Source organism: Capricornis sumatraensis, chromosome 1, assembly GCF_032405125.1.
Source record: "Capricornis sumatraensis isolate serow.1 chromosome 1, serow.2, whole genome shotgun sequence".
NCBI lineage: Eukaryota > Metazoa > Chordata > Mammalia > Artiodactyla > Bovidae > Capricornis > Capricornis sumatraensis.
Genome location: NC_091069.1, coordinates 58,607,388 through 58,631,075, shown reverse-complemented (window position 1 = coordinate 58,631,075; position 23,688 = coordinate 58,607,388). Strand labels below are relative to the sequence as shown.

Below are 23,688 nucleotides of genomic sequence, written 5' to 3'. Positions count from 1 at the left end.
CAACACACTCCAGTATTTTTGCCTAGAGAATCCCCATGGACAGAGGAGCCTGGCTACAGTCCATGGGATCGCAAAGAGTCAGACATGACTGAGCAAACAAACCACAGCACACAAAACAATCAAGATGACACTGGTCAGACCACTGATGACCAATTTCAAGGTGACTGTCAGAGCTGACTGTGCTGTTTCTGCATGGAGCCACTCCCTCTGTCTATAAAAGCTCTTGTCCACTGATTGTCAAGGATAGGAGTTAGTCTTTCCACAGATTCCACCCTATCTCCCCCTTGCTGGCATCTGAAATAAAGAAAACTTTCCTTCCCACTGAACTGGACTTTTTATTGACTTTTGAGCACCGAGCAGCCCAGAATCCACTTTTGGTAACAAAATCAGGAATGATGATAAGTAAGGCAGATATTGCCCTGGCTCTAACAAAAGATAATGAGAACTTGAAATTAGGCAATGCTAGTTTGACAGGAAAGGAGAACATACAGAAGAGAAACTTTTGCACAGTGCACCAGGGGGCGTGCCCATCAACTGGGAGATGGGTGGAATATTGTACAGCAACGAAAGGAGGAAATTACACGTATATGCAACAGCTTGGATGTACCTTAAAACAGCAAGTGAAACAAGTCCCAGAATACTGCTAAAGACGTAAATCTTATGAAATTCAAAAATAATTGAAACTTTTTTCCGCAGTCACACATATATTCCTTTCAAATGAGTATATCTTTATCACATGATCACATGAATATATATTATATTCATATGAAAGGAAATGACCACAAACAGGGTATTAATTTCCTTGGGAGACAGGGAATTAGAGGATGAAATGAACCGGTGTGTATGTATACTTGCATACACTGAGGGTGTCAGGAGAGAGAAAGAAGTCATTTACGGAGCAATGATGACAGCATATCAAGACCAAGGATTTTTCACCCTGTATTAAAGGCTCTAACAAAGAAAACCAGCACGGGAGGAAGGCATGTATTTTTCTGATTTTTTAAAAATTTTATTTATTTGGCCATTTCTGGTCTTAGTTGCAGCACTCAGGGTCTGTGTTGTGTCATGCAGGATCTTTCCTTGTTGCACATGGACTCTCTGCAACAAGGGCAGGCTTAGTTGCTCCTCAGCATGTGGGATCTTAGATTGAACCCAAGTCCCCTGCTTTGCAAAGTGGGTTCTTAACTACAGAACCAGGAAAATTCTAGGGTTTTTTGTTTTTTTTTCTATTAATTGGATGATAATTACAATATTGTGATGGTTTTTGCCATACAGCAACATGAATCGGCCACAAGTATACGTGCCCCTCCACATCCTAAATCTTCCTCCCACCTCCTTCCTCACCCTATCCCTCTGGGCTGTCCCAGAGCACCAGCTTTGGGTGCCCTGACTCATGTATTGAACTTGCACTGGTACAAGAGCATATGGTAATGCACATGATTACCATATGGTAAATGCACATGTTTTAGGGCTATTCTCTCAAAACCTCGCCTTCTCCTACTGAGTCCAAAAGTCTGTTCTTTACATCTGTGTCTCCTTTGCTGCCCTGAATGTAGGATCGTCGGGTACCGGCTTCCTAATTGGTTTCAGACTCTCCCAAAGTGAGCTGCCCCAGGAGTTTTTCCTCTCTTCCAATGGTGGGTGCGTGCTAAGTCGCTTCAGTCCTGTCCGACTCTTTGTGACTCCATGGACTGTAGCCCACCAGGCTCCTCGGTCCATGGGATTCTCCAGGCAAGAATACTAGAGTGGGTTGCCATTGCCTCCTCCAGATCTTCCTGACCCAGGGATCGAACTCAGGTCTCCCATATTGCAGGCAGACTCTCTACCGACTGAGCCACCAGGGAAATCACCAAAGAACAGAAAAGACCAAGTAACAGCAAGGAACACCAAGGTACACCAAGCAACAGCAGAAGAAAGGCTAATGCAAGCCACGGTAGAAGAGAACTCGCGAAGTGGCGCACTGAGCGGGTAGGGCAACCGGGAGGGCGGGGCTTCCTAGAGGCGGGAGACTGCGCAAGCGCGGTAGTGCGCCTCGCCGCCATGGTCCCCGGTTCCGTCCAGTCAGCCGCTGGTGGTGGCGGCGACTTCCCCTCAGGAAGTCCGGTCTCCGCCTCCTCCTCCTCCTCTTACCCCGCCTGTTCGGCAGCGGCGGAGGCGGCGGTGCGGCAGCGGTTGTCCCTGCCTCTCCGCCACCTCCACCTCGGCCTATCCCCGGGCTGGCGGCGCTGGCGGGGAGGGGGACAGTAGTTGTAGACGCTGCCCCTGCCTCAGAGAAGGTGAGTTCCCGCCCCGGCGGCGGGGGCGGCCCGGGCCTTCAGCCCCTCCATCCTGCGACCCGGTAAAGGCCCGGCGCGCCCGGAGAATGCGAAATGGCGGACCGGACAGGACCTGAGGCTCTCCGCTCCCCTCCCCACCCGTCACCCCTGGGAAACGGGCGCCGGGCTCCCACGTGGATCGCGGAGGGAGAAGGGACGTCTCCGCTGCCGGGGGCGCTGAGGTTGGAGCGGGCGAGAGGCGACCCGGCCGAGGCAGTAGACAGTGTCAGGGCGAGGGAAGGGGAGGATGTGATGGGGACAGAGGCAAGGAGAGAAAAGGCCCCAGACGCGGAAGGGCGTAGACCTGCGCTGGGTGAAATTCAACATCCCGGAAAGTAGCGACCTCACTCACAACGTAGGAAGAAGTGGAGTCGGAGTTTGGGGAGAATAGGAAGTAAACACGCGAGCCCAAGGTTCCTGGGGCCCTTGAGGAAGAGAAGAGGGGGTGAAGTTTTTGAGGGATCACTTTGCAGAGTTTCTCCGGGTTTTTTGAGGATAACACCCTTTAAAACAAGCCTCCAAGATGTACAAGCTCATCTTGTTAGTGGTGTGGGTTTTCATAGGTACCACCTGCCAGTGTCAAAGCAGGACTTCAGTTAGGGCGGCGAAAACAACTTTTATTCAGTAACTACTGATAGTAGGAAAAATACTGAGCTCCATTCCGACTTTTCGCAGAAGTGACTGGGGGTCTTAAGGAATGGGGAAGGGTGGGGTTCAAGTAGAGTCGGGGAAGTGCAGAATTACAAAGGGTTGGGCAGTGTCAGCTTGCTGGCAATTACGGAAGTGAGAATTCTGTTTTCCCACAGGAACTGGGAGACAGGCTCTGAAAATACATGATCATCACATTTCAAAGGAATGACTTTTAGATCCGTGAGACTCAGACACTCCCGAGCTGTAGGAGACACAAATACATTTCAGAGACTGAGGAAGAGATCGCAATTGTAAACCCTTTAGTAAGAACTATGAAAGAGAGGCCAGGAACCTCATCAGGTGTTGGCTAGAACAAACAGTAAATATTTGACAGCCGTGAGCGTTTCCAGACCTGAGCTCAACGATGGGGCTGGTTCATTCAAACTTGACCATGTTAAAATTTGGTCAGGTCTCTGCAAAAGTTTGAAAGGAGTATACCTGCCTAGAGTTTTTACAGTTTTCACCAATTCATTTTCCCTAAAACAAAGAGCTACTTCTTGACCATTTCGGTCTAAGAGGTGTTTGGATTCTTATAAGTACTATAAGAACTTACAAGTACAAACAAACTGCTGGTTCCAAACTGAGTTTAGGCTTTAAGGCAGTTTTGAAATGATTTTGCATGGTGGCGCTTGATCCCACTGCAGAAGATTCTAGTAGAACATTCAGCCATCTTCAGTTTAATAGTTAATTTTTAGTATTTGCAGTGTTGCCTCGTGTTGCTTTTTGTCTCCAGAGAGACAAAATGAGAACATTATTTTTGGTGGAAGGCAGAACATTGTTGGATAATTTTCTTTTTTCCTGAGGGACAGCAGTAAATATAACTTCATTAAAATAATTTTTATTTTCATCTTCCACAGTATACTATATTTTTGTGTACTCTTAGATAATCTTTTATACCTTTCACTTGAAGGAATGACAAAACAGTAAAATGTAAATTTCTTAGAACATTTTGTAAGTATTTTATATAAATTCCATTCAGTAAAAATGGAAATCAGAATCTGCAAGCAAATGATGTTTCATTAAGTACCTTAGTGATAGCAACTTTTAGAAGACTAGGTTTAGTGTCTTCAATCAACCTGGGTTAGTATTACTGTTCTGAGATTAAAAAAAATAAAATCTGAATTTTCTGCTTTCATACCAAACTTTCTGACTTTCACTAACAAGCCTGAGCTATTATGATGTCAAGACTACAATTCAGTTTAGCTTCCATAGCCACATAACAGAAATTTGGAAACAGTTTCTCATGGGGGAAAAAAAAAAAAAACAGCTTTTTGCCAGAGTGGGGTTTTTTTTTTTTTTTTTTTTGCAGTGACTTGGAATATATGCAGTTACTAAAGACTAAACAAAATCAGTTCAAAACAGTGTTGGCAGACAATTACCTTTCTTTACTGCTTCAAGGTGGTTATGAGGGCATAGGAGTCTGACTAAATAGATTCTAGTGCTAATTTCTCAACTAGCTTTATGACACTAAGTCCCAAACTTTCTGAACTTGTTTTGTCATCTGTGGGGAGGGGAGTTGGACTAGCCCAATTGAGTGACTTTCACAAACAGATGCTTTTGCCCCACCCCTACCTTAGAGGACAGTTGGCAATGTTTGGAGACTTTTTTCTTGGTTTTTGCCACTGGACAAGGAACGGCTTGGTGAGCACAGGTACTGCTGGTATCTGCTAGATGCCAGAGATGCCACACACAACATGAAAAGCACAGGGCACCAACATAGACATACCACAGCCTCCACAAAGGGTTATCCTACATGAGATGTCAGTGTCAAGATTGAGAAAGTCTGCACTAACCAAATAGAGGACCTCGCCAACTTTAAAATTATGAACTGGTTTGTCTTGGCTGTGTACTAGAACAGCAGTTTATAAAATGTGAAACTTTGATTTACAATGGCTATCAAATGACATTCAAAGAGTAGTGAAATATTTTGAGTTACAGCTGAGATTTTGTTAGGATTTGGAAAACAGAATTTACTACCTAAAAATTACCTCTTGTCACTTTTAAGTAAATATATTTATTAATTATTCAGTTAACTGCTACTTAACAAATGGTAAATATTTTATATTCTATTTAAAACACTCCTAGGACCCGGTATATTTTTAGTTTAGATATTTATAAAAGCCTAATGTAATTTCTAATTGTACATGAGCCAGAAGAGAAAAAAATTTTATCTAGTACTTAGCCAGTATCTTTTTTTCTTAAGATTCCTCCAAAAGGTGTCAAAGAATTTTCATCCTTTCAATTATTAAATTCCTCTCTCCTTTTCAAGATCCTGAAAGGACTATTAAAACTCCTGATCCATTTTCACCTATAGCTGTAATACTTAATGAAGGAGCTTCTCTTAAACTAGGCTTGATAATAAAGGTCAGTAAAGATTAAGAATTTGCAAGCAGGGAACATATAGAAGGTATAAATTACAAATAGGAAGTTGAGAAATTAGACTCAATCACAAAAACTCAAATACCACATGACCAGACTTTCATGAAAAGAAATATACATCACATTTATGGTGAAAGTATAGTAAGATTTTACAGGACACTTTGTAATTCATTAAAAGAAGTTTCTCAAATATTTTTGACAGTTAAAAACTTTTTTCAAAACAATAATATCCCTAAGAAATCAATAGAAACAAAACCACAGCAAACAGTTCTTTCTTATCTGGCTTTTTATAAGAAAAGAAAATTAGACTCATTTTGAGAATGAAGAACATTTCCAACTGCTTATTGAATCTAACCCATTTACATAGCAATTGTTGAAGTGTTCCTTTGTTTTTTCGCAGAGATTCGAGACAGATGACAGAAAATCAAGCTAATAAGCCCTTATAGTTATTCAGAAACCATTTAGAGCCCCTCCCATGAACCAAGTTCTTATGTTAGGACATGATCATTCTTACTGACCTATTCACATTTACTGACCTTTGGCAAGGACTGGCACGTATTTGATGACATTCTGATTCAGAATGTCTGCCTTGGCCCAAGTAAAGCTAATTTGTTAGTTGATCTAGTCAAGATCTTTGAGCTAGCTAGCCATAGATTACTTACAGTGGTTGATATTCAAAACATTTGTGTATGCACAGTCACTCAGTCATGTCCAACTCTTTGTGACCCCATGGACTGTAGCCCACCAGGCTCTTCTGTCCATGAAAATTTCCATGCAAGAATACTGGAGTGGGTTGCCATTTCCATCTCCAGGGGTCTTCCCAACCCATGAGTCGAGTCCAGGTCTCCTGAACTGCAGGTGGATTCTTTACCAAAGGCTTAGTTTAAGTAAAGACAGGAAATTCCCTGACCGTCTAATGCTTAGGAATCAGCGCTTTTCCTGCTGGGGTGTAGGTTAGGGAACTAAGATCCTGCAAGCTATACAGCACAACCAATATAAATAGACATAAATTTTATATTACATCTGTAATCAGTAATCCCAATTAATGATTTTGTTAATTCCTTTATGTTTTGTCATAAATGTGCCATAGCAAATCCTGTTACTTTTGTGATTTTATTAGTGTAAAATATAAGTCATCCAGTTCTATGGCAAACTCAGGTCACATACTAATTTCATTTCCTGAAAAGGCAAGGTTAATAACTAACTCAGTTAAGAATATTCATAATGCTAGAACGTATGCACTGCATCTCTCAAAACTTCTTGAATGAAATTTGACCCTCTGGTAAAAAGGAATAAAGCAGCATATTTTGGTTAAGAGAATGGAATCGATTACCTAGTCTAAAATAGCTTTCCCCAACAGTTTTGGCGCCAGGGACCGGTTCCGTGGAAGACAGTTTTTACATGGACTGGGGAATGCAAGTGATGATCAGGTATAAATACAGATAAAGCTTTGCTTGGTCGCCGGCCGCTTATCTTCCACTTTGCAGCCCTGTTCCTAAGAGGCCGCGACAGTTAACTGTCCGTGGCCCAGGGGTTGGGAACCCCTTTCCTGATACATAATGTGCTCTAGTCTTCCTTAAGGTTATAATGGTATTAAAAGATTGCCAATCTCAAGAGCCAGGAGCAAGGCAGGGATGTCAATTCTCACCAGTTCTTTTTGGTATTGTCCTGGACGTCCTAACCAGTATAGTCAGGAAAGGAAAAAAGGTTTGCAGATTGGAGAGGAAGAAATCACACTTTGTTTGCTGATACTAATGATGCGATCATCTATGGGCTCCCTGGTGGCTCCGTGGTAAAGAATCTGCCTGCAGTGCTGGAGAATAAAGTTCAGTCCCTGGGTTGGGAAGATCCCCTGGAGAAGGAAGAGGCAAACCCACTCCAGTGTGAAATTTCATGGACAGAGGAGCCTGGCAGTTCACAGTCCATGGGGTCACAAAACAGTCAGACATGGCTTAGCAACTAAACAACAATAAATGATCATCTATGTAGAAAACCCCAAGGAATTTTGGAAAAGCTACTAGAATAAGTGAGTTTAGCAAGGACACAAAGTACAAGGTTAATATACAAAACCAATACTATCTGTAAATGTTAGTAACAAGTAGACATTGAGATTTTTTAAAAATACTATTAACTATTGCATAAAAAACAATACTTTTGGATAACTTTAACTAAGTACAGTGAATGGTACATAACATTGCTGAGAGAAGATGCAAATGGTGGGGAAAATGTCCTTTAATGCTTCTTAGTGAACTCAATGTAAAAGTGTAGTACCATGTCATTAATTTGATATATTTAAAGAAGAATTTATTAAAGGGAAACTAACCTAAAACTTGCCAAATTAACATTCTAATTTTGCTCAAAAACTTTTTCTTCAGAGATTAAAGATATTTAATAAGTATTTTTAAAAACTTAATGTCATGTCACAACACAAATCAGGTAGTGTCCTGTGGACATGAAAATTTTTAGTAAATTTTTCACTCAGATTGAGTTGATTTACTCATCAAACCTACTAAATCTATTGTGGCATATTAAAAACATATACATTGCAAAAGTTAAATTCAGGTTTTGAGATTTCTAAAAGGGTGATTGTATGCTTGCTTAGTGGTGTCCAACTCTGTGACCCGATGGACTGTAGCCTCCCAGGCTCCTCTGTCCATGGAATTCTCCAAGCAAAAATACTGAAGTAGGTAACCATTCCCTTCTTCAGGAGATCTTCCCCACCCAGGGATCAAACCTGGTCTCCTGCATTGCAGGCAAATTCTTTACCATCTGAGCTGCCAGGGAAGCCCCTGAATTGGGGTGTAACAAATTTTCTGACAAGACTAGAATTAGGAAAAGTGGAGTGGTTCTTAGTATTTTATTAAATACTAAGTCTTTTCAGACAGCTTGAATTGCAAGTAATTCATACTTCTCATTTTTCATATTTGACTCAGTAGTTCATGTGCAGTGTTTTTATTACTTTAGCTTTTGCAATGGCTTTACCTATTAATACTGAAATAAGACCAAGCCTTGTACAGATATTGAATAACAAGGTGCAGTTTCATTTCTCCAAATAAAAGGTTACATTTTCTTTCTATTTGCACTGTATCTTTCCTGGAAGTGAATGGCATTGTAGATAGTCATCTATAACTAGACTTGTGATATACAAATAGGAACATCAAGTTTTCAGAATTTTGCTAGATTTTTTACAAAAATTAACCCCAATCTGAGAAAAATACTCCCAATGAGTTTCAGAAGAAACAAACTATTTCTTGCTTGAGACCTAATATCAACTTGTAAATAGATTGGGTATTTCTGCTTAACATTCGATTATTCTTTTAGACATCAAAGTACATGTAGCAAACATTAACACAGGACATAAACTGAAATCTTATAAGAGTTGGTTTAAGATCAGCAATCAGAAAAGATAGTAAGAATCAAGTTGAAATTTGACCTTTCATTAAAAAAAAAAAAAGGTTAGCTTGAAATGCAAATAATTAGGTACTCCTGTCAGGTGCTCCGGACCTGTATAACCATAATCTTTTCTTCATTTGGCTTTCTGTAGTTACTGGAATGGGCTTTCAGATGGCTCAGTGGGTAAAGAATCTGTCTGCAAAGCAGGAGACGAAGGAGACGCAGGTTCCATCCTTAGGTGGGAAGACCCCTGCAGGGCATGGCAACCCACTCCAGTATTCTTGGCTGGAGAGTCCCATGGACAAAGGAGCCTAGCGGGCTACAGTCCTTAGGGTCCCAAATGGTCAGACACAACAAGCAGCTGAGCACACAGTTACTGGAATAATTGGTTGGAAAAACATTTCAGTTAAATGGATAAAATCCCGAATAACAATAAAAACAGCCCAGTTGTACAGCATTTACTATGTGCCATATAGTCTTCTAAGTACGTTACATTTGTTAATTTCCTTAAGATCCACAATACCTGAAAAACTTAACCAAGTCTATATAATAAGTGCCAGTACTGACTCCAGAGTCCCTATGTCTAGCTCCTAGAAGCAGTGAGAAAATTAACATTGTATGGCAACCAGTAGTTCTGCATAGTTGGCTTAAGCTATGTTAGGTGGATGATCTTCCTAGAAACAAAGCCAACATTTAAAGATCAAGTTTAGGGACTTCCCTAAAGTTCAGTGGTTAAGACTGTGCTTCTGGTGCAGGGGACACAGGTGGGTTCCATCCCTGGTCGGGGAACTAAGATCCCACTTGTTGCTTGGCCAAATATCTGTGTGTGTATATATGTATATGGTGGCTCAAACGGTAAACTGCCTGCAATGCAGGAGACCTGGGTTCACTCATTGGGTCCGAGAGATCCCCTGGAGAAGGGAATGGTAACCCACTCTAGTATTTTTGCCTGGATAATTCCACAGACAGTGGAGCCTGTCAGGCTGCAGTCCATGGGATCACAAAGAGTCAGACACGGCCGAGCGACTAATACACAGTTATGTATCCAGTTTAACAAATTACGGTAGAATTTTTTCCCAAAACATTCAGTTTAGATCTTTAAGCTCCTCTCATACACTTTACTGAGGTTTACTTTACTTATAGCACTCATTAAAAGTGTACAGTGAGTTTTTGGCAGGTATTTGACATGAAACTACTTTCATAAACAAAATGCCAGGTATTTCCACCAGCTTGAACACTTTCCTCCTGCTCCTTTACAGTTTATCCCTCCCTGCATCCTTGTGCCTGGAAACCACTAATCTGCTTTCTATCACTATAGATTAATTTGTGTTTCTAGAACTTTTATAAGTAGACTCATAGTAGGTACTCATGTCTTTTACTCAGCATGATTATTTTGTGATTCATCCATGTTGTATGTATTGCTATTTTGTTCCTTTTCACCGCTGAATAATTCTGTTGTATGGATATACCACACTTTGCTTACCCATTCCTCTGCTGATGGAGTTGTTTCTGTTTTTGGCTATAAGAAATAAAGCTGCTATGAATATTCATGTACAGGTCTTTGCATGGACATGTTTTCATGTCTTTTGGGCAAATACATACGAGTGAAATGACTGGGTCCTATAGTAGGTGTTTAACTTTTAAAGAAATTGTTCAAAACTGTGTACCATTTTAGATTATAACTAGTATTGTAGCAAATGCCAAGATTAAAAGAATCTGAATTTTAAAGATCGTCAGAGATGAGAATGGTGGCCTAAACCTTTAACAGGGTAAAGTGTAAAGTCCTGCATTTAGAAAAGTAAATCAATTACATTAAGTCCCAGATGGGAGAAGTTAGCCAACATGGGGAGAGAGATGCTACCACTGGGATTTTAACAATTACAAAGATCAGAAATCAGAAACATGGCTGCTCTTAGACACAAAGTACTAAGGCTGAATGCCCCAAATCATTTCCCTCAAGTCCAGAGTCCTACTGCAATGTGCCCCAGTAACTTCTCCTTCAGAGCAGTGTTTTCTGAACTAAAAAATACATTACTGTTGTTGTTCAGTAACTAAGTCATATCCAACTCTTTGTGACCCCATGAACTGCAGCACGCCAGGCTTCCCTGCCCTTCACTGTCTCCTGGAGTTTGCTCAAGCTCGTATGCAATATCAGAGGCTTACTAAATGTTTTCATACTGAAATTGCCATTCCAGTGAGCAAAAAGCTAGTACTTTAGCCTTATAAGCAGTCTTAACTTGAGAAGTTAAGATTTGATATGGTATATGAAATGATACAGGGTTGAAGACTGAAAATATTATCGTAAATGTCTTACCTGCCCTTATTTTATTCATAGATACCACGTTGAGTGAGCAAAGACTGAACATTTTACAGATACCTTTTGTAGAAGGCTTATAAGAACTAGTGCCATAATTTGAATCATAATGGATTTCACACTATGAGGTAGGTTGAAAATAAAGGACATCTCAATTTTTAGCATTATTTATACTGAAGCATTATACATGTTTATACTGAATTATTTATATATGTTATACTAATACTTTGACTTGAAAGCAAGTGAAAGTATAACACTCTTTAGTTCAGACTAAATATAGTAAAATTCCTGAGTAAATAATCTAAAACTCACAAGTGCTGTTTTCAAATTCAGAGGTGTAAATTTTGGATCACTTTCTCTAAAATAAACGATATTATTTTTCAAGGGTAAAATACACACTGGGCTTCCCTCTTGGCTCAAAGAGTAAAGAATCCACCTGCAATGCGGGAGACCTGGGTTCGATCCCTGGATTGGGAAGATCCCTTGGAGGAAGGCATGGCAACCCATTCCAGTATTCTTGCCTGGAGAATCCCATGGACAGAGGAGCCTGGGCAGGCTCCAATCCATGGGGTCACACAAAGTCAGACATGACTGAATGATTAAGCATAGCACAAAACACACACTCAAAAAGTTGGCTTTACTTTCAGATTTACAGGAAGCAAAATAAGAAATTGAAGATGCATTTTGTGAGTTTTCAGATGGTTGATCTATGCTGATATAATTCTAAACTTTGAATTATTTAATCATTATAACAAGATTGTGCTTGCAACATTATAGAGCAGTTAACCTTCAATAACTTCAAACCTCAAAGCAAGTTTAATTTTTTTTTTAGAAGAAAGAAAAGATTGCTTGGTTTCAGGTGAAAGGAAGTGGAATATTGGGCAAAAATAGATTTTTTTAATCTCTGCTGTCATGGTTTTTAGCTCCTCGGTTGTTGCACAGTCTCGCTGTTTGGAGAAAGTTCATGCTAAAAAACGGAAGCAATTAATGAGTGAATATGATCAGATTTCTCCACCAAGGTCTCAATCTGATAAGGGTAAGGTTCAGTTCACCTCTTCATTGATCTCTGCACCATCTGTAATCTTTTGGGGTTGGCTTTTTTCACTCTACATGTCTTCAAGTTTCATCCATGTTATACCATTTTGTAGTACCTCATTTCTTTATATTGCTGAATAATATTCCATTGTGTGAATTGCCACATTATGTTTATCCATTCATCAGCTAATGAACATTGATTGATTGTTTCTAATTTTAGCTGTCAGTAATAGTGCTGCTGTGAACATTTTTGTACAAGTTTTTGTGTCGACATAGATTTTAATTTCTCTTGGGTATATATTTAGGAGTGAAATTGCTAGGGTTGTGTGGTGACTCTGTGTTTGACATTTTGAAGAACTGCCAAACTGTTCTCCAAAGTTGCTGTACCATTTTACATTCCCACCAGGAATGAATGAAGTTTCCGGTTTTTCCTCCTCTTTGCCAACACATTATTTATTATCTGTCATTTTGATTATAGCCATCCTGTTAGTATGAAGTAAAATCTTTTTATTATAAAACATTTTTAAACATAAAAATAGAGAAAACAGTATTATGACATCTTCTGTACTTATCATCCAGTTTTGACAATTGTCAACATCTTTTTAATCTTATTAGTGACTTTTTAAAAGCAGCTTTATTGAGGTATAGTTGAGGTATATACAGGAAACTGTACATATTCCAGGTATATAATTTGATAGGCTTAAAACATATGTATTGATGAAATGATCACCACAGTTAAGATAGTAAACATATCCATGCCCCCAGAGATGCCCCTTAAAATGCTGTGCTGAGTCGCTCAGTCATGTCCAACTTTGTGCAACCCCATGGACTGTAGCCAGCCAGGCTCCTCTGTCCATGGGGATTCTTCAGGCAAAAATACTGGAGTCGGTTGTCATGCCCTCCTCCAGAGGATCTCCCCAACCTGGGGATCAAACACAGGTCTCCCACATTACAGGTGGATTCTTTACTGTCTGAGCCACCAGGGAAGCCCAAGAATACTGGCGTGGGTTGCCATTCCCTTCTCCGTTAGATCTTCCTGACCCAGGAATGGAACCAGGGTGTCCAGCATTGAGGGCAGATCCTTTACCAGCTGAGCTCCCTCCTACTTTTTCCTAGGCAACCACTGAACACTATAGGTTAGTTTTCCTATTTCAAGAGCTTTATGGACATGGAATCATGTATTATGTACTCTTTTCTCAGGCTTCTTTGAGTCACCTTGATTATTTTGAGATTCATCCATTTTGTCAAGTGTATCAATAGTCTGATCCTTTTTATCATTGATTCCATTATATGGATATACCACTGTTTGATTTATGCATTTATCTGTTGATCAATATTTGGGCTTTTTTTTTTTCCTTTCTGGGGCTATTACACATAAAACTGTTGTGAATATTCATGTATAAGTCTTTCTGTGGACATATACTTCCTTCTCTTTATGATAAATGTCTAGGAGTGAAATAACTGGATCATATGGTAGGTGTATGTCTAACTTCCTTAAAAACTACCAGACTATTTTCCAAGTAGTCATACCATTTTACATCCTACCAGCAACATTTGAGAATTCCAGTTACTCTACATCCTCACCAATCTCTTTAATTTCAGTCATTCTAGTAAGTACATGGTGGTATTGCTTTGTGATCTTAATTAACATCTACTTGATGATGAATAATATTGAGCATCTTTCATGTGCTTATTGTCCATTTGTGTATATTCTTTTCTGAAGTGTCTGGTCAAATTTTTTTGCCCATGTTTAATAATTATGTTACATTTTGCTCTAGTCAAATTTTTCTGCTATTTAAGTTGAATAGGAACTAAATTTTCTGGCTCACCAAATTAGGCTTCATTTAAACTTCCTTTTTAATCTCAAATTGCCAGTAAAACTAGCTGATCATTGATGACTCTAGATTGCTGTCAGACTTGTTTCTGTTAAAGGAAGGAACTACATGGGTTATACTGCCTCATAATTTTTGGAAATAAAGCAGATCACCAAAAATATTATCTTCTCATACTAAGTACATTTTCTGCTATATTTGTAATGCAGGATTTGAGGTAGGGTACAGAAAGAGAAATAGTAGTTGTACTGCCCCATCCCCCAAAAAGCAAGCAAAGATTAGCATATCTGCTTGAAATTTCTTCTGAAACTTTTCTCTAAGCTTTCACCTCCATTTCCCTCTTAACCCTCCCACCAGCTCTTTAATAGAGAACAAACCAGAAGGCATTCTAGAATGTCTTTTTCACCAATCAGAAGTAACGGAATGAAATCCAATTCCCTATGCGGAAGATACAGAACTCTGTTCCCTCATCTTTTCTCATGCCCTGTAGCTAAGAGTAGTTTTGTCTCATACCTGGATTTCTAATTTCCAGCATTCCCAAACCATTTTACAATTTTATTGTTAAGTCTTACAATACTGTTGTCTGGTGAGTATGTATGTTTATTTTATTTTGAGTGAACAGAAGATTTTAAAAATTACCTCTCTATGGTTTGTTACTTTTCTTAGACAACAGTGTTTAAGAGTCTGAACTTTCGAAATTATTTAAACACTCAGATCAGGCCACTCATCATGGATGTGTAAGTCCTTCTATCCATACATCCCTACAAGCCTTAGATTTTTAGCCCTACAAAAGAATTATACATGTCAGCTCCTTTCTGCCTCCTTCATCTCACTTCTGAGAAGGATAAAATTACTTGTGAGTGGCATAGGCAATATTTGACTTCCTTATGCTCCTTTTTGGCATATAATGTCATGACATTTAACTTTTATACCAAAGTAGATTTTAATTTTGGGATGGGGAAGGGGCTTCTTTATTTTGTCTTTTGAGACTCTTCAAGAATAAAGGAAATATTTAGAATTAAATAATCTAATAAGAAGAATTTCCTCTCATTTTTTCTACCTACAGAGAATCCCTTGTCAAGCTAATGAAGCATTCAAAGACGTACGACTCTTTTCAAGATGAACTTGAAGATTATATCAAAGTGCAGAAAGCCAGAGGCTTAGAGCCGAAGACTTGTTTCAGGAAGATGAGAGAGGATTATTTGGAAACCTATGGGTACAAAGAGGTCGACTCTAGACCCAGGTGTAGAATGTTTGAGCAAAGACTCCCATATGGAACTGTCCAAACCTACCCAAGATCATGCAGTATTTCACAAAGAGTGGAAAAGCAGTTACCTCAGTGGCTACCAGCTCATGACAGCAGGCTGGGACTAGACTCCCTGAGCTACTCTCAGTTCACCAGGGACTGTTTCTCAGGAAAACCTGTACCCCCGAACCTTAGTCAGCATGAGTCTAACTGTAGCTCATACAGTGTAGAATCTAGAGTTTACAGGCACCTCTCCTCAGAAAATAGTACCAGTGCCCACCAGGCTAGTTATAAACACATACATCTGAAGAGGAAAAGGCACACAGAGGAAGGCAGAGAAAAGCCAGAGGAGGAGCGGCCCAAGCATAAGAGGGAAAAAGCTTGTGAGGAAATAGATTTAGACAAATACAAGAGCATCCAAACAAGCAAAACGGAGGCAGAAACAGTCAGAGTCAGTACAGAAAGGCTTAAGAACCGGAAGGAGAAAAAAAGCCGAGATATAGCCTCTAAGAAAGAAGAACGTAAGCGCAGAAAAGAGAAAAAGGAACAAGGCCAAGAAAGGACAGAGGAGGAAATGCTTTGGGACCAGTCTATCCTTGGATTTTGAAGCTCTTGCATTGGTTCTCCCAGGGTTAAACTAATAGTTGAGAAGCTTGGTTTTACAGTGTTCATGTTCAAATCCCTCTTCTCGCATGAGCAGGTACAAAGGCTAAGAGAACAGGAAACAGAGTACGCTTGCTATCCAACATGGAAATATGTTTCCTCATTTTCTAAAATCATTACTACATTTTTCTTTTCCATAATGTAATTTCCCTTAACAAGAGTGGCTCTGCTTTTATTCATCTGGTTGCTGTGATGGTGGAAGTATTTTTCCCTTGGGAGGTCATTTATATTTAAGTAGGATTAATAGGAATAACAGAATCTATTTCTTGATTGGGTTTTAGTTTGGGGTGGGTATTTTTATATTCATTAGTTTTCTCTGTGAAGCAATTTAGATAGATATTTTTCCTGTTAGATCTAACTTGCAGTATATTTTCTAGATTGAAAAGTGGAAAATGACATACATTATAATAAGCTTAATTACATACAGTTTTTAAAAAGTCGATACAAAATCAGTTTATATTCTGGAAATGTTTATAATATAATAAAGTTCTAATTTCTACTTTTTTGTTTTGCTTTGTTTTGTGTCAATGATCTGTTCCTATTCGATGAATATTTTCTTCTGGAAGAGCAATAGCCAAGTAAATTTAAACCCACTTTTTGGATAGAAATCTGTGAATGACCAGTTTTTCCAAATAGTTGAAATTAATAATTGAAATTAAATGGCATTAGATTATTCTTTCCTGACCAGTATTTTCCATTCTGATAATCCCCTTTTTTATGATAAAGATATCAAGTATTCAAGCACTGCTCTTTTGTTATAGAGAGTAGTGACCTGGAAATCTGAATCCCAGAATTCTAGTCTCAGCTATGCCTTCAAGTTGTTACATGACTTTGGGGAAGTCTCTCAACTTTATTTTCCTCACTACTAAATATAACTAGAAGCACTGGCCTCTAAAATGCCTTGGATAACAAGATGCCATGATATGAAAACTCTTTGCATTCTACAATGTTGTGCATATATAATATTAACTTTAACATTATTTTGTTAATATGATTTTTTATTTTATATTTTATTATATATTCCCTTGGGACTTTCTGGTGGCTCAGACAGTAAAGAATCTGCCTGCAGTACAAGAGACCCAGGTTCGATCCCTACCTTAGGAATACCCCCTGGAGAAGGGAATGGCAACCCCCTCCAGTATTCTTGCCTGGAGAATTCCAAGGATAGAGAAGTGCAGCAGGCCACAATCCATGAGGTCACAATGAGGCACAACTGTAGCACGCGCGCGCACGCACACACACACACAACCTTCTCCTCCCTGGTGCCTCCCATACAGGCCCCCTTTCTCTCAGCTGATGGACCGCAAGTACTTATTTAAAAAAGAAAAAAGATCAGAGCTAGCTGAGCTACCCAGTCTATGATAATGTATTTAAAACAACCCAAACTGACAGAGACGGTGACCTCTAAATTTCTGTTTCTAGACTAGATTTCTCCCTGAGTTCTGGACTCATAACCAACTGTATTTGTTGCTATTTCCAACTAGAACACCAAAAGGGCACACACTTCTCAGCAATCATCCTTCCCTCAGTCTTCCCCCATCTCCGCACACAATAACACCATCTTAATTGTTCAAGCCAAAAAATCACTAAAATCACACTTAACTCTCTTCTACATCAGAGCCATCAGTGATTCTTCATGGTTTTACCCCCAAATTATCTCTTCTATTATCCAATTCTATCTTCACTGCCACCACCCTGACCCAAACTAACCCTGGTATTGTTTTGGGTTTATTTGAACCAAACAGGATTAACAGGTCTGAGAAGAGCTGAAGACTGGGAGAAGTCATCACAGGCTCTGAGTTAACGAGTTTAAAACCAGCAACAGGTGTATCAAGAGATCAAATAATATCATGGCCATCTAGCACTATGGACTTCAGAAATGCCCAGCAAATACTTTCTTCCAGAAAGACAAAATCTTACCTGAAAAGAAAGCTGCTAGGTTGAAAAACCAAATTGGGCAGGGAAGTAGCACTGGGGGTAAGGGAAATAAAAGGTTCCAAGAGTAGAGAGCAGGGGAAGGTGCCAGATGAAGATCTCAGAAAATTCAGCAACAGCAAAATACAACATCTGAGGTGAGAATACCACCCTGCCAGGCAAGCCCCACTGGCCTGTAAGAAACAACAGAAAAACTTTTCTGAACCAAGCTCCACTCCGAATGGCAGAGAAATAACCATATCTTGAGCCCTTCACTGTAACAAGAGGAATTCCTCAAGCCATGAAGCCAGAAAAAGTACCCAGGGCATTCCTTCTCCACAGAAATGTCCTCACAGTAGTTCAGGTCAACATATTCCATTTAAATTTTGGAAAGGAGGAGGAGAATATGATCTAGCCATACAGAGTGTTACAAGAGAAAAATGAGCTAAAATACTTTGACAAGAAGACACCAAAAAAAAAAAAAATGCAAACACAAAGCAGATTAAAAACTCTAATGTAATACTTTGAACAAGGCTGAAAGAGATTAAGAAAACAGTTAAAACTTTAAGAGAAGTTAGAATGGACTTCCCTGGAGGTCCAGTGGCCAAGACTCCCTGCTCAAGATGCAGGGAGCCTGGGTTCAATCCCAGGTCAGGGAACTATCCCCACATGCCACAATTAAGACCCTGCACAGTCAAATTAGTTTTTTTAAAAAAGAAAAAAAGGGCACAAAACAGAAAAAGAACTCTGGAATAAAATGGCCAATGATGCAACTGAAAAAGACAGTAGTCAATTTCAAGAAAAATAAAATATAATGCAGTAATGAAAAAGTAATTCTAATTTTTAGTCAGAAGCATTCATTGAGCATTCACTGAGCATCAGATTAGAGCCAGACATGGTTACTAAATAATAACCTTGACAGATAATGGGGCGGGGGGTGGGGGTGGGGGAAATAGTAAAAGAAAACAAAATCAAATCATTAAAAGGAATACAAGAGAATATAGGCACCATAGAAAGAACAGGGTAGGAAGGAGAATAATGAAGATATTTCAACAAAAGTAAATTTACATCTTGCAAGAAGGTGATAAAAGATGAGCAAAGATGATCCAAATATGAAGCAGGGGACTTCCCTGGTGGTCCAGCTGTTAAGAATCTTCCTTCCAAACCAGGAGATGTAGGCTCCATCCTTGGTTAGGCAACGAAGACCCACATGCCTCAACTGACCCCTCACACACGCCCCCAGCAATGGATGCAGGGGCACTCAGCGACTTAGCTGACTCCTCTGGGAGTGTAATGCATGGCCCTCTGCAGACAAGAAACAGGGCGAAGGAAAGGACAACTCTCAAAGGCAGGGTGGATGTCCAAATCAAATCAATATACCACAGATCGCCTGGAGAACAGAGTCCCCAATAACAAGGGACTCCAAATGGTCCCCAGGTCCTGGCAAATATTGAACATCCTTGTATACCTCACGCCCACAACTACCACAAAGAGAGCTGCAATGCTCCCACCATTTTACTTGGAAGAGATTGAAGAAAGCTGAGGCTCTGAGAAACGGATTTGTCCAGGGTTACTCTGGAGCCCAGTCGTCTCTCCTTCCAGGACCGAGGTTTGAAACACCCTTCCCCCCTTTTAGGGAGCTGGAATCCAGGAGAAGCCTACTGGGTGGGGTTGGGAGCATGCGGTACATAGGTGCTGTCTGGAGGGGCCAAGGGTGAGAAACTGCATTTACCATAGATCTTGAAGGGAAGCAGGGAGTCCCAGCCTCAGGGCATATGAGAGAATACGCAGGTGATGGTGGGCACAGGCTTCACTTGAAAAATGAGGTTATTGTCCTGGTCTGATAGGAGAGGGGGTCGTGAGTGGTTTCTAGGCAGAAAAGGAGGGCGTTGAAATGGGTGATCTCAAAGGTTCCCCTCCATTTGGGAGAATGGAGCTCAGCAGCAGGCTCTGCCGCAAGGGGGCCTCATCTCTCATCTGGAGCAGCCTGAACCCAGCACCTGTGAGCTCCTGCGCAGGCCTGCTTGTCTTGCCCTCCCAGGTCCCCCCACCACACTTCACTCCATTTCACTTCCCGCCCAAGGTTGCTGGTGAGGTGGGAGCAGGAAGTGAGCCTGAACAGCACCCCTCAGCTGGGCGCAGCCCCGCAGCCTTGTTTTCATTGCATTGCTATCTTCCTGCTGGATGCAGGGTGCTGCAAGGCCATCTCCTCCTCCATCAGTAATCCACTTCAGCTACATCCCAGGCAGGCACACTGCCTTCCGATGAGTGATGAGGAGTCTGGCGTGCTATAGTTCATGGGGTTGCAAACAGTCGGACACAACCGAGCAAATAACACACACACCACCCTGCTTTGTATAATGTAACATTAAGCGGAGTTTTGAGGTTAAGAGAAAGATAGGCATACCAGACCACATGACCTGCCTCTTGAGAAACCTGTATGCAGGTCAGGAAGCAACAGTTAGAACTGGACAGGGAACAACAGACTGGTTCCAAATAGGAAAAGGAGTACATCAAGGCTGTATATTGTCACCCTGCTTATTTAACTTCTATGCAGAGTACATCATGAGAAACACTGGACTGGAAGAAGCACAAGCTGGAATCAAGATTTCCAGGAGAAATAGCAATAACCTCAGATATGCAGATGACACCACCCTTATGGCAGAGAGTGAAGAAGAACTAAAAAGCCTCTTGATGAAAGTGAAAGAGGAGAGTGAAAAAGTTAGCTTAAAGCTCAACATTCAGAAAACGAAGATCATGGCATCTGGTCCCATCACTTCATGGGAAATAGATGGGGAAACAGTGGAAACAGTGGCTGACTTTATTTTTCTGGGCTCCAAAATCATTGCAGATGGTGACTGCAGCCATGAAATTAAAAGACCCTTACTCCTTGGAAGGAAAGTTACAGCCAACCTAGACAGCATATTAAAAAGCAGAGACATTACTTTTCCAACAAAGGTCTTTCTAGTCAAGGCTATGTTTTTTCCAGTGGTCATGTATGGATGTGAGAGTTGGACTCTAAAGAAAGCTGAGCGCCGAAGAATTGATGCTTTTGAACTGTGGTGTTGGAGAAGACTCTTGAGAGTCCCTTGGACTGCAAGGAGATCCAACCAGTCCATCCTAAAGGAGACCAGTCCTGGGTGTTCATTGGAAAGACTGATGTTGAAGCTGAAACTCCAATACTTTGGCCACCTGATACGAAGAGCTGACTCATTTGAAAAGATCCTGATGCTGGGAAAGATTGAGGGCAGGAGGAGAAGGGGATGACAGAAGATGAGATGGTTGTATGGCATCACCAACTCGAAGGACATGGGTTTGGGTGAACTCCAGGAGTTGGTGATGGACAGGGAGGCCTGGAGTGCTGCAGTTTATGGGGTTGCAAAGAGTTCGACATGACTGAGTGACTGAACTGAACTGAACTTGAGGTTAAGAAATGGAAGGAAGCCCACTTGTATGCTTATTAGACTGCATTGAGGAACATAGTGTATCCATATCCAGTCATTATGACCTTCCCTGAGTTCCAAAGGGCAGATGCGAACAGTTGCTAATAGAGTGAAGAGCAGCCAAGAACCCAAAAGAGGCAAGATTAAAGGGACCAGATAAACTCATCAAAAGTAGGAGACCGCCCACCTGAGATGAGATTAAGGGAGTGCAAGCCCACCCCCCGCCACCCACACACACTAACCTTGTCAGACCCCAACAGTATAAAAACCCTCAAGTTCTAGGTTCTCAAGGCAGAAGCCTTGGTGCATCTCTCTTTGCGTGGCAAAGTGGTAGAGCTATTCTTTTCTTCTTCACCCAAAACTCTTGTCTCCGGGATTTGATTCGACACAGATGTACAGAGGAGCTGAGCTTTCGGTGACAGGAGTCAGTCTCTGAGAAGAGTGTGCTAGCCTAGCTCTAGGAAAAGACTGAACACTTTCCTAGGCAATTTCCAGTCTGAAGGTTTTGGTTCACCAGGAAGAAAGTGAACATCATGGATCCAAATGATGGCCTCTCTCCGTTTGACCAGTATCTGGCCTCCCCTCAAGGGAGTCCTGGAACCCCTGTCTTCAGTCCAATGATGCATTATGGCACAGGACTGACTCCGCAGCCAGTTCAGAGCACCGACAGTCTGTCTACTTTGGAGGAGGAGCAGCAGCAGGCGACGGTGGCAACAGGTCAGCTTTCGAAGACGTCCCAGCAGGCAGCCCAGGAGGCCTCGGACCAGACACCACAGCCCTTCGACTCACAGCCTCTTACGACCGCACCCTTGCTGGGTACCACTCCCCTGTATCCATCCCCCATGACCCCCATGACCCCCATGACCCCTGCCATGCCAGCCTCAGAGATCGCTGAGTTGGTACCACAGCTGCACAATATTGTATGCACTGTGAATCTCGGTTGTAAACTTGACCTAAAGAGCATTGCCCTTCTTGCTCGAAATGCTGAATATAATCCCAAGAGGTTTGCTGCTGTAATCATGAGAATAAGAGAGCCCCGGACCACTGCACTTTTCTTCAGTTCTGGGAAGATGGTGTGCACAGGAGGCAAAAGTGAAGAACAGGCCAGACTAGCATCAAGAAAATATGCCAGAATCATACAGAAGTTGGGTTTTCCAGCTAAGTTCTTAGACTTCAAGATTCAGAACATGGTGGGGAGCTGTGATGTGAAGTTCCCCATAAGGTTAGAAGCCCTTGTGCTTAGCCACCAACAGTTTGCTAGTTATGAGCCAGAGTTATTTCCTGGTTTAGTCTACAGAATGATCAAACCGAGACTTGTTCTCCTTATTTTTGTTTCTGGAAAAGTTGTGTTAACAGGTGCTAAAGTCAGAAGTGAAATTTATGAAGCCTTTAATAACATCTACTCTATTCTAAAGGGTTTCAGGAGGACATTGTAATGGCTGTCGTGTGCTCCTGCCTCCCCCACCCACTTTTTTTTTTAACCAATTGGTTTTAGTGTATTTGTCGTGTTGTGGACGGCCCCATGTAGTGAGAGGTTGGACTTGAGGTTGTGAATCACAGTTCCAATTGAAGCTCTCCTGCACGTGTACCCCATAAGGGTGCCAAGAACGGGTATTATTTCTGCAGGAAGAACACCAAAAGTGTTACCGTAAGTTGTTGAAACTGTGTTACTAATCGGGCGGTAATGTCTGTTTATTTATATTTAGATTTCAAACATTTCATGCTTTTTTTAAAAAGTTTTTAAAAATCCTTTCATGTTATTGATTGATTTTGGCTGTGCTGGGTCTTTGTTGCTGTGCACAGGTTTGCTTGAGTTGTGGTGTGCGGGCTTCTCCTTGCTGTGGCTTCTCTTGTTTCAGAGCATGGACTCTTAGGTCACTCAGGCTCTATAGTTTTGACTCCCAAGCTTAGTTGCCCTGAGACCTATGTGGAATCTTCCTGAATCACTGATCAACTCCTGTGCCTTGGCAGATTCTTAATCACTGCACCACCAGAGAAGTCCACTTACTACTTTGGACAAGTTGGTTTAAGGGACAAAACTTTGTGTTAAGGCACCTCAACAGCTGATTAGACTTTGTTTAATTTCTTCCCCATAATCCAGAGTTTTGTTTTGTTTTCTACCAGGAAAAGAAAAATCTGTTTTGAAAGGTGTTGTTTTCTAATTGGTAACTCTTAAGGAATATGTTTCTACCAGATACATTCGCCTTTTCAGTATTTCAGGACAAAAAAGAACATTTGCATTCATATTAATGAATTCAAATGGCTGCACATATCTTTCTTCCTTCAGAGTACTATGTAGAACAAATGCTGTTTATAAGAGTGTTAAACAAACCAAAAAAAAAAAAAAAAAGCCCAAAATTGAGTCCCTTGGGCTAAGCCCCATTATGATTAGTTTAGGCCCCTCCCAGGAGTAGAATTTTAAACCAATCAATCTAGAATTACCCAGTCAACTCCTGCGATGTAA

General features: G+C 40.9%; 1 protein-coding gene and 1 pseudogene across 1 annotated transcript; both read left to right on the top strand.

Moving 5' to 3' along the window:
- The first annotated feature begins 2,151 nt into the window (after nt 1-2,151).
- Nucleotides 2,152-16,351, top strand: KRCC1 (lysine rich coiled-coil 1). Its single transcript, XM_068976238.1, has 4 exons — nt 2,152-2,276; nt 11,113-11,219; nt 12,015-12,127; nt 15,025-16,351. The coding sequence occupies exon 4, from the start codon at nt 15,044-15,046 to the stop codon at nt 15,809-15,811; it is 768 nt and encodes a 255-aa protein (XP_068832339.1). The 5' UTR covers nt 2,152-2,276; nt 11,113-11,219; nt 12,015-12,127; nt 15,025-15,043; the 3' UTR covers nt 15,812-16,351.
- A 5,406-nt stretch (nt 16,352-21,757) lies between these two features.
- Nucleotides 21,758-22,660, top strand: LOC138075004 (TATA-box-binding protein pseudogene; annotated as a pseudogene).
- Nucleotides 22,661-23,688: the final 1,028 nt, after the last annotated feature.

What these genes read in the sequence shown, in the direction of transcription:
- KRCC1 (XM_068976238.1), top strand. Translation starts at nt 15,044, where the DNA reads ATGAAGCATTCAAAGACGTACGACTCTTTTCAAGATGAACTTGAAGAT.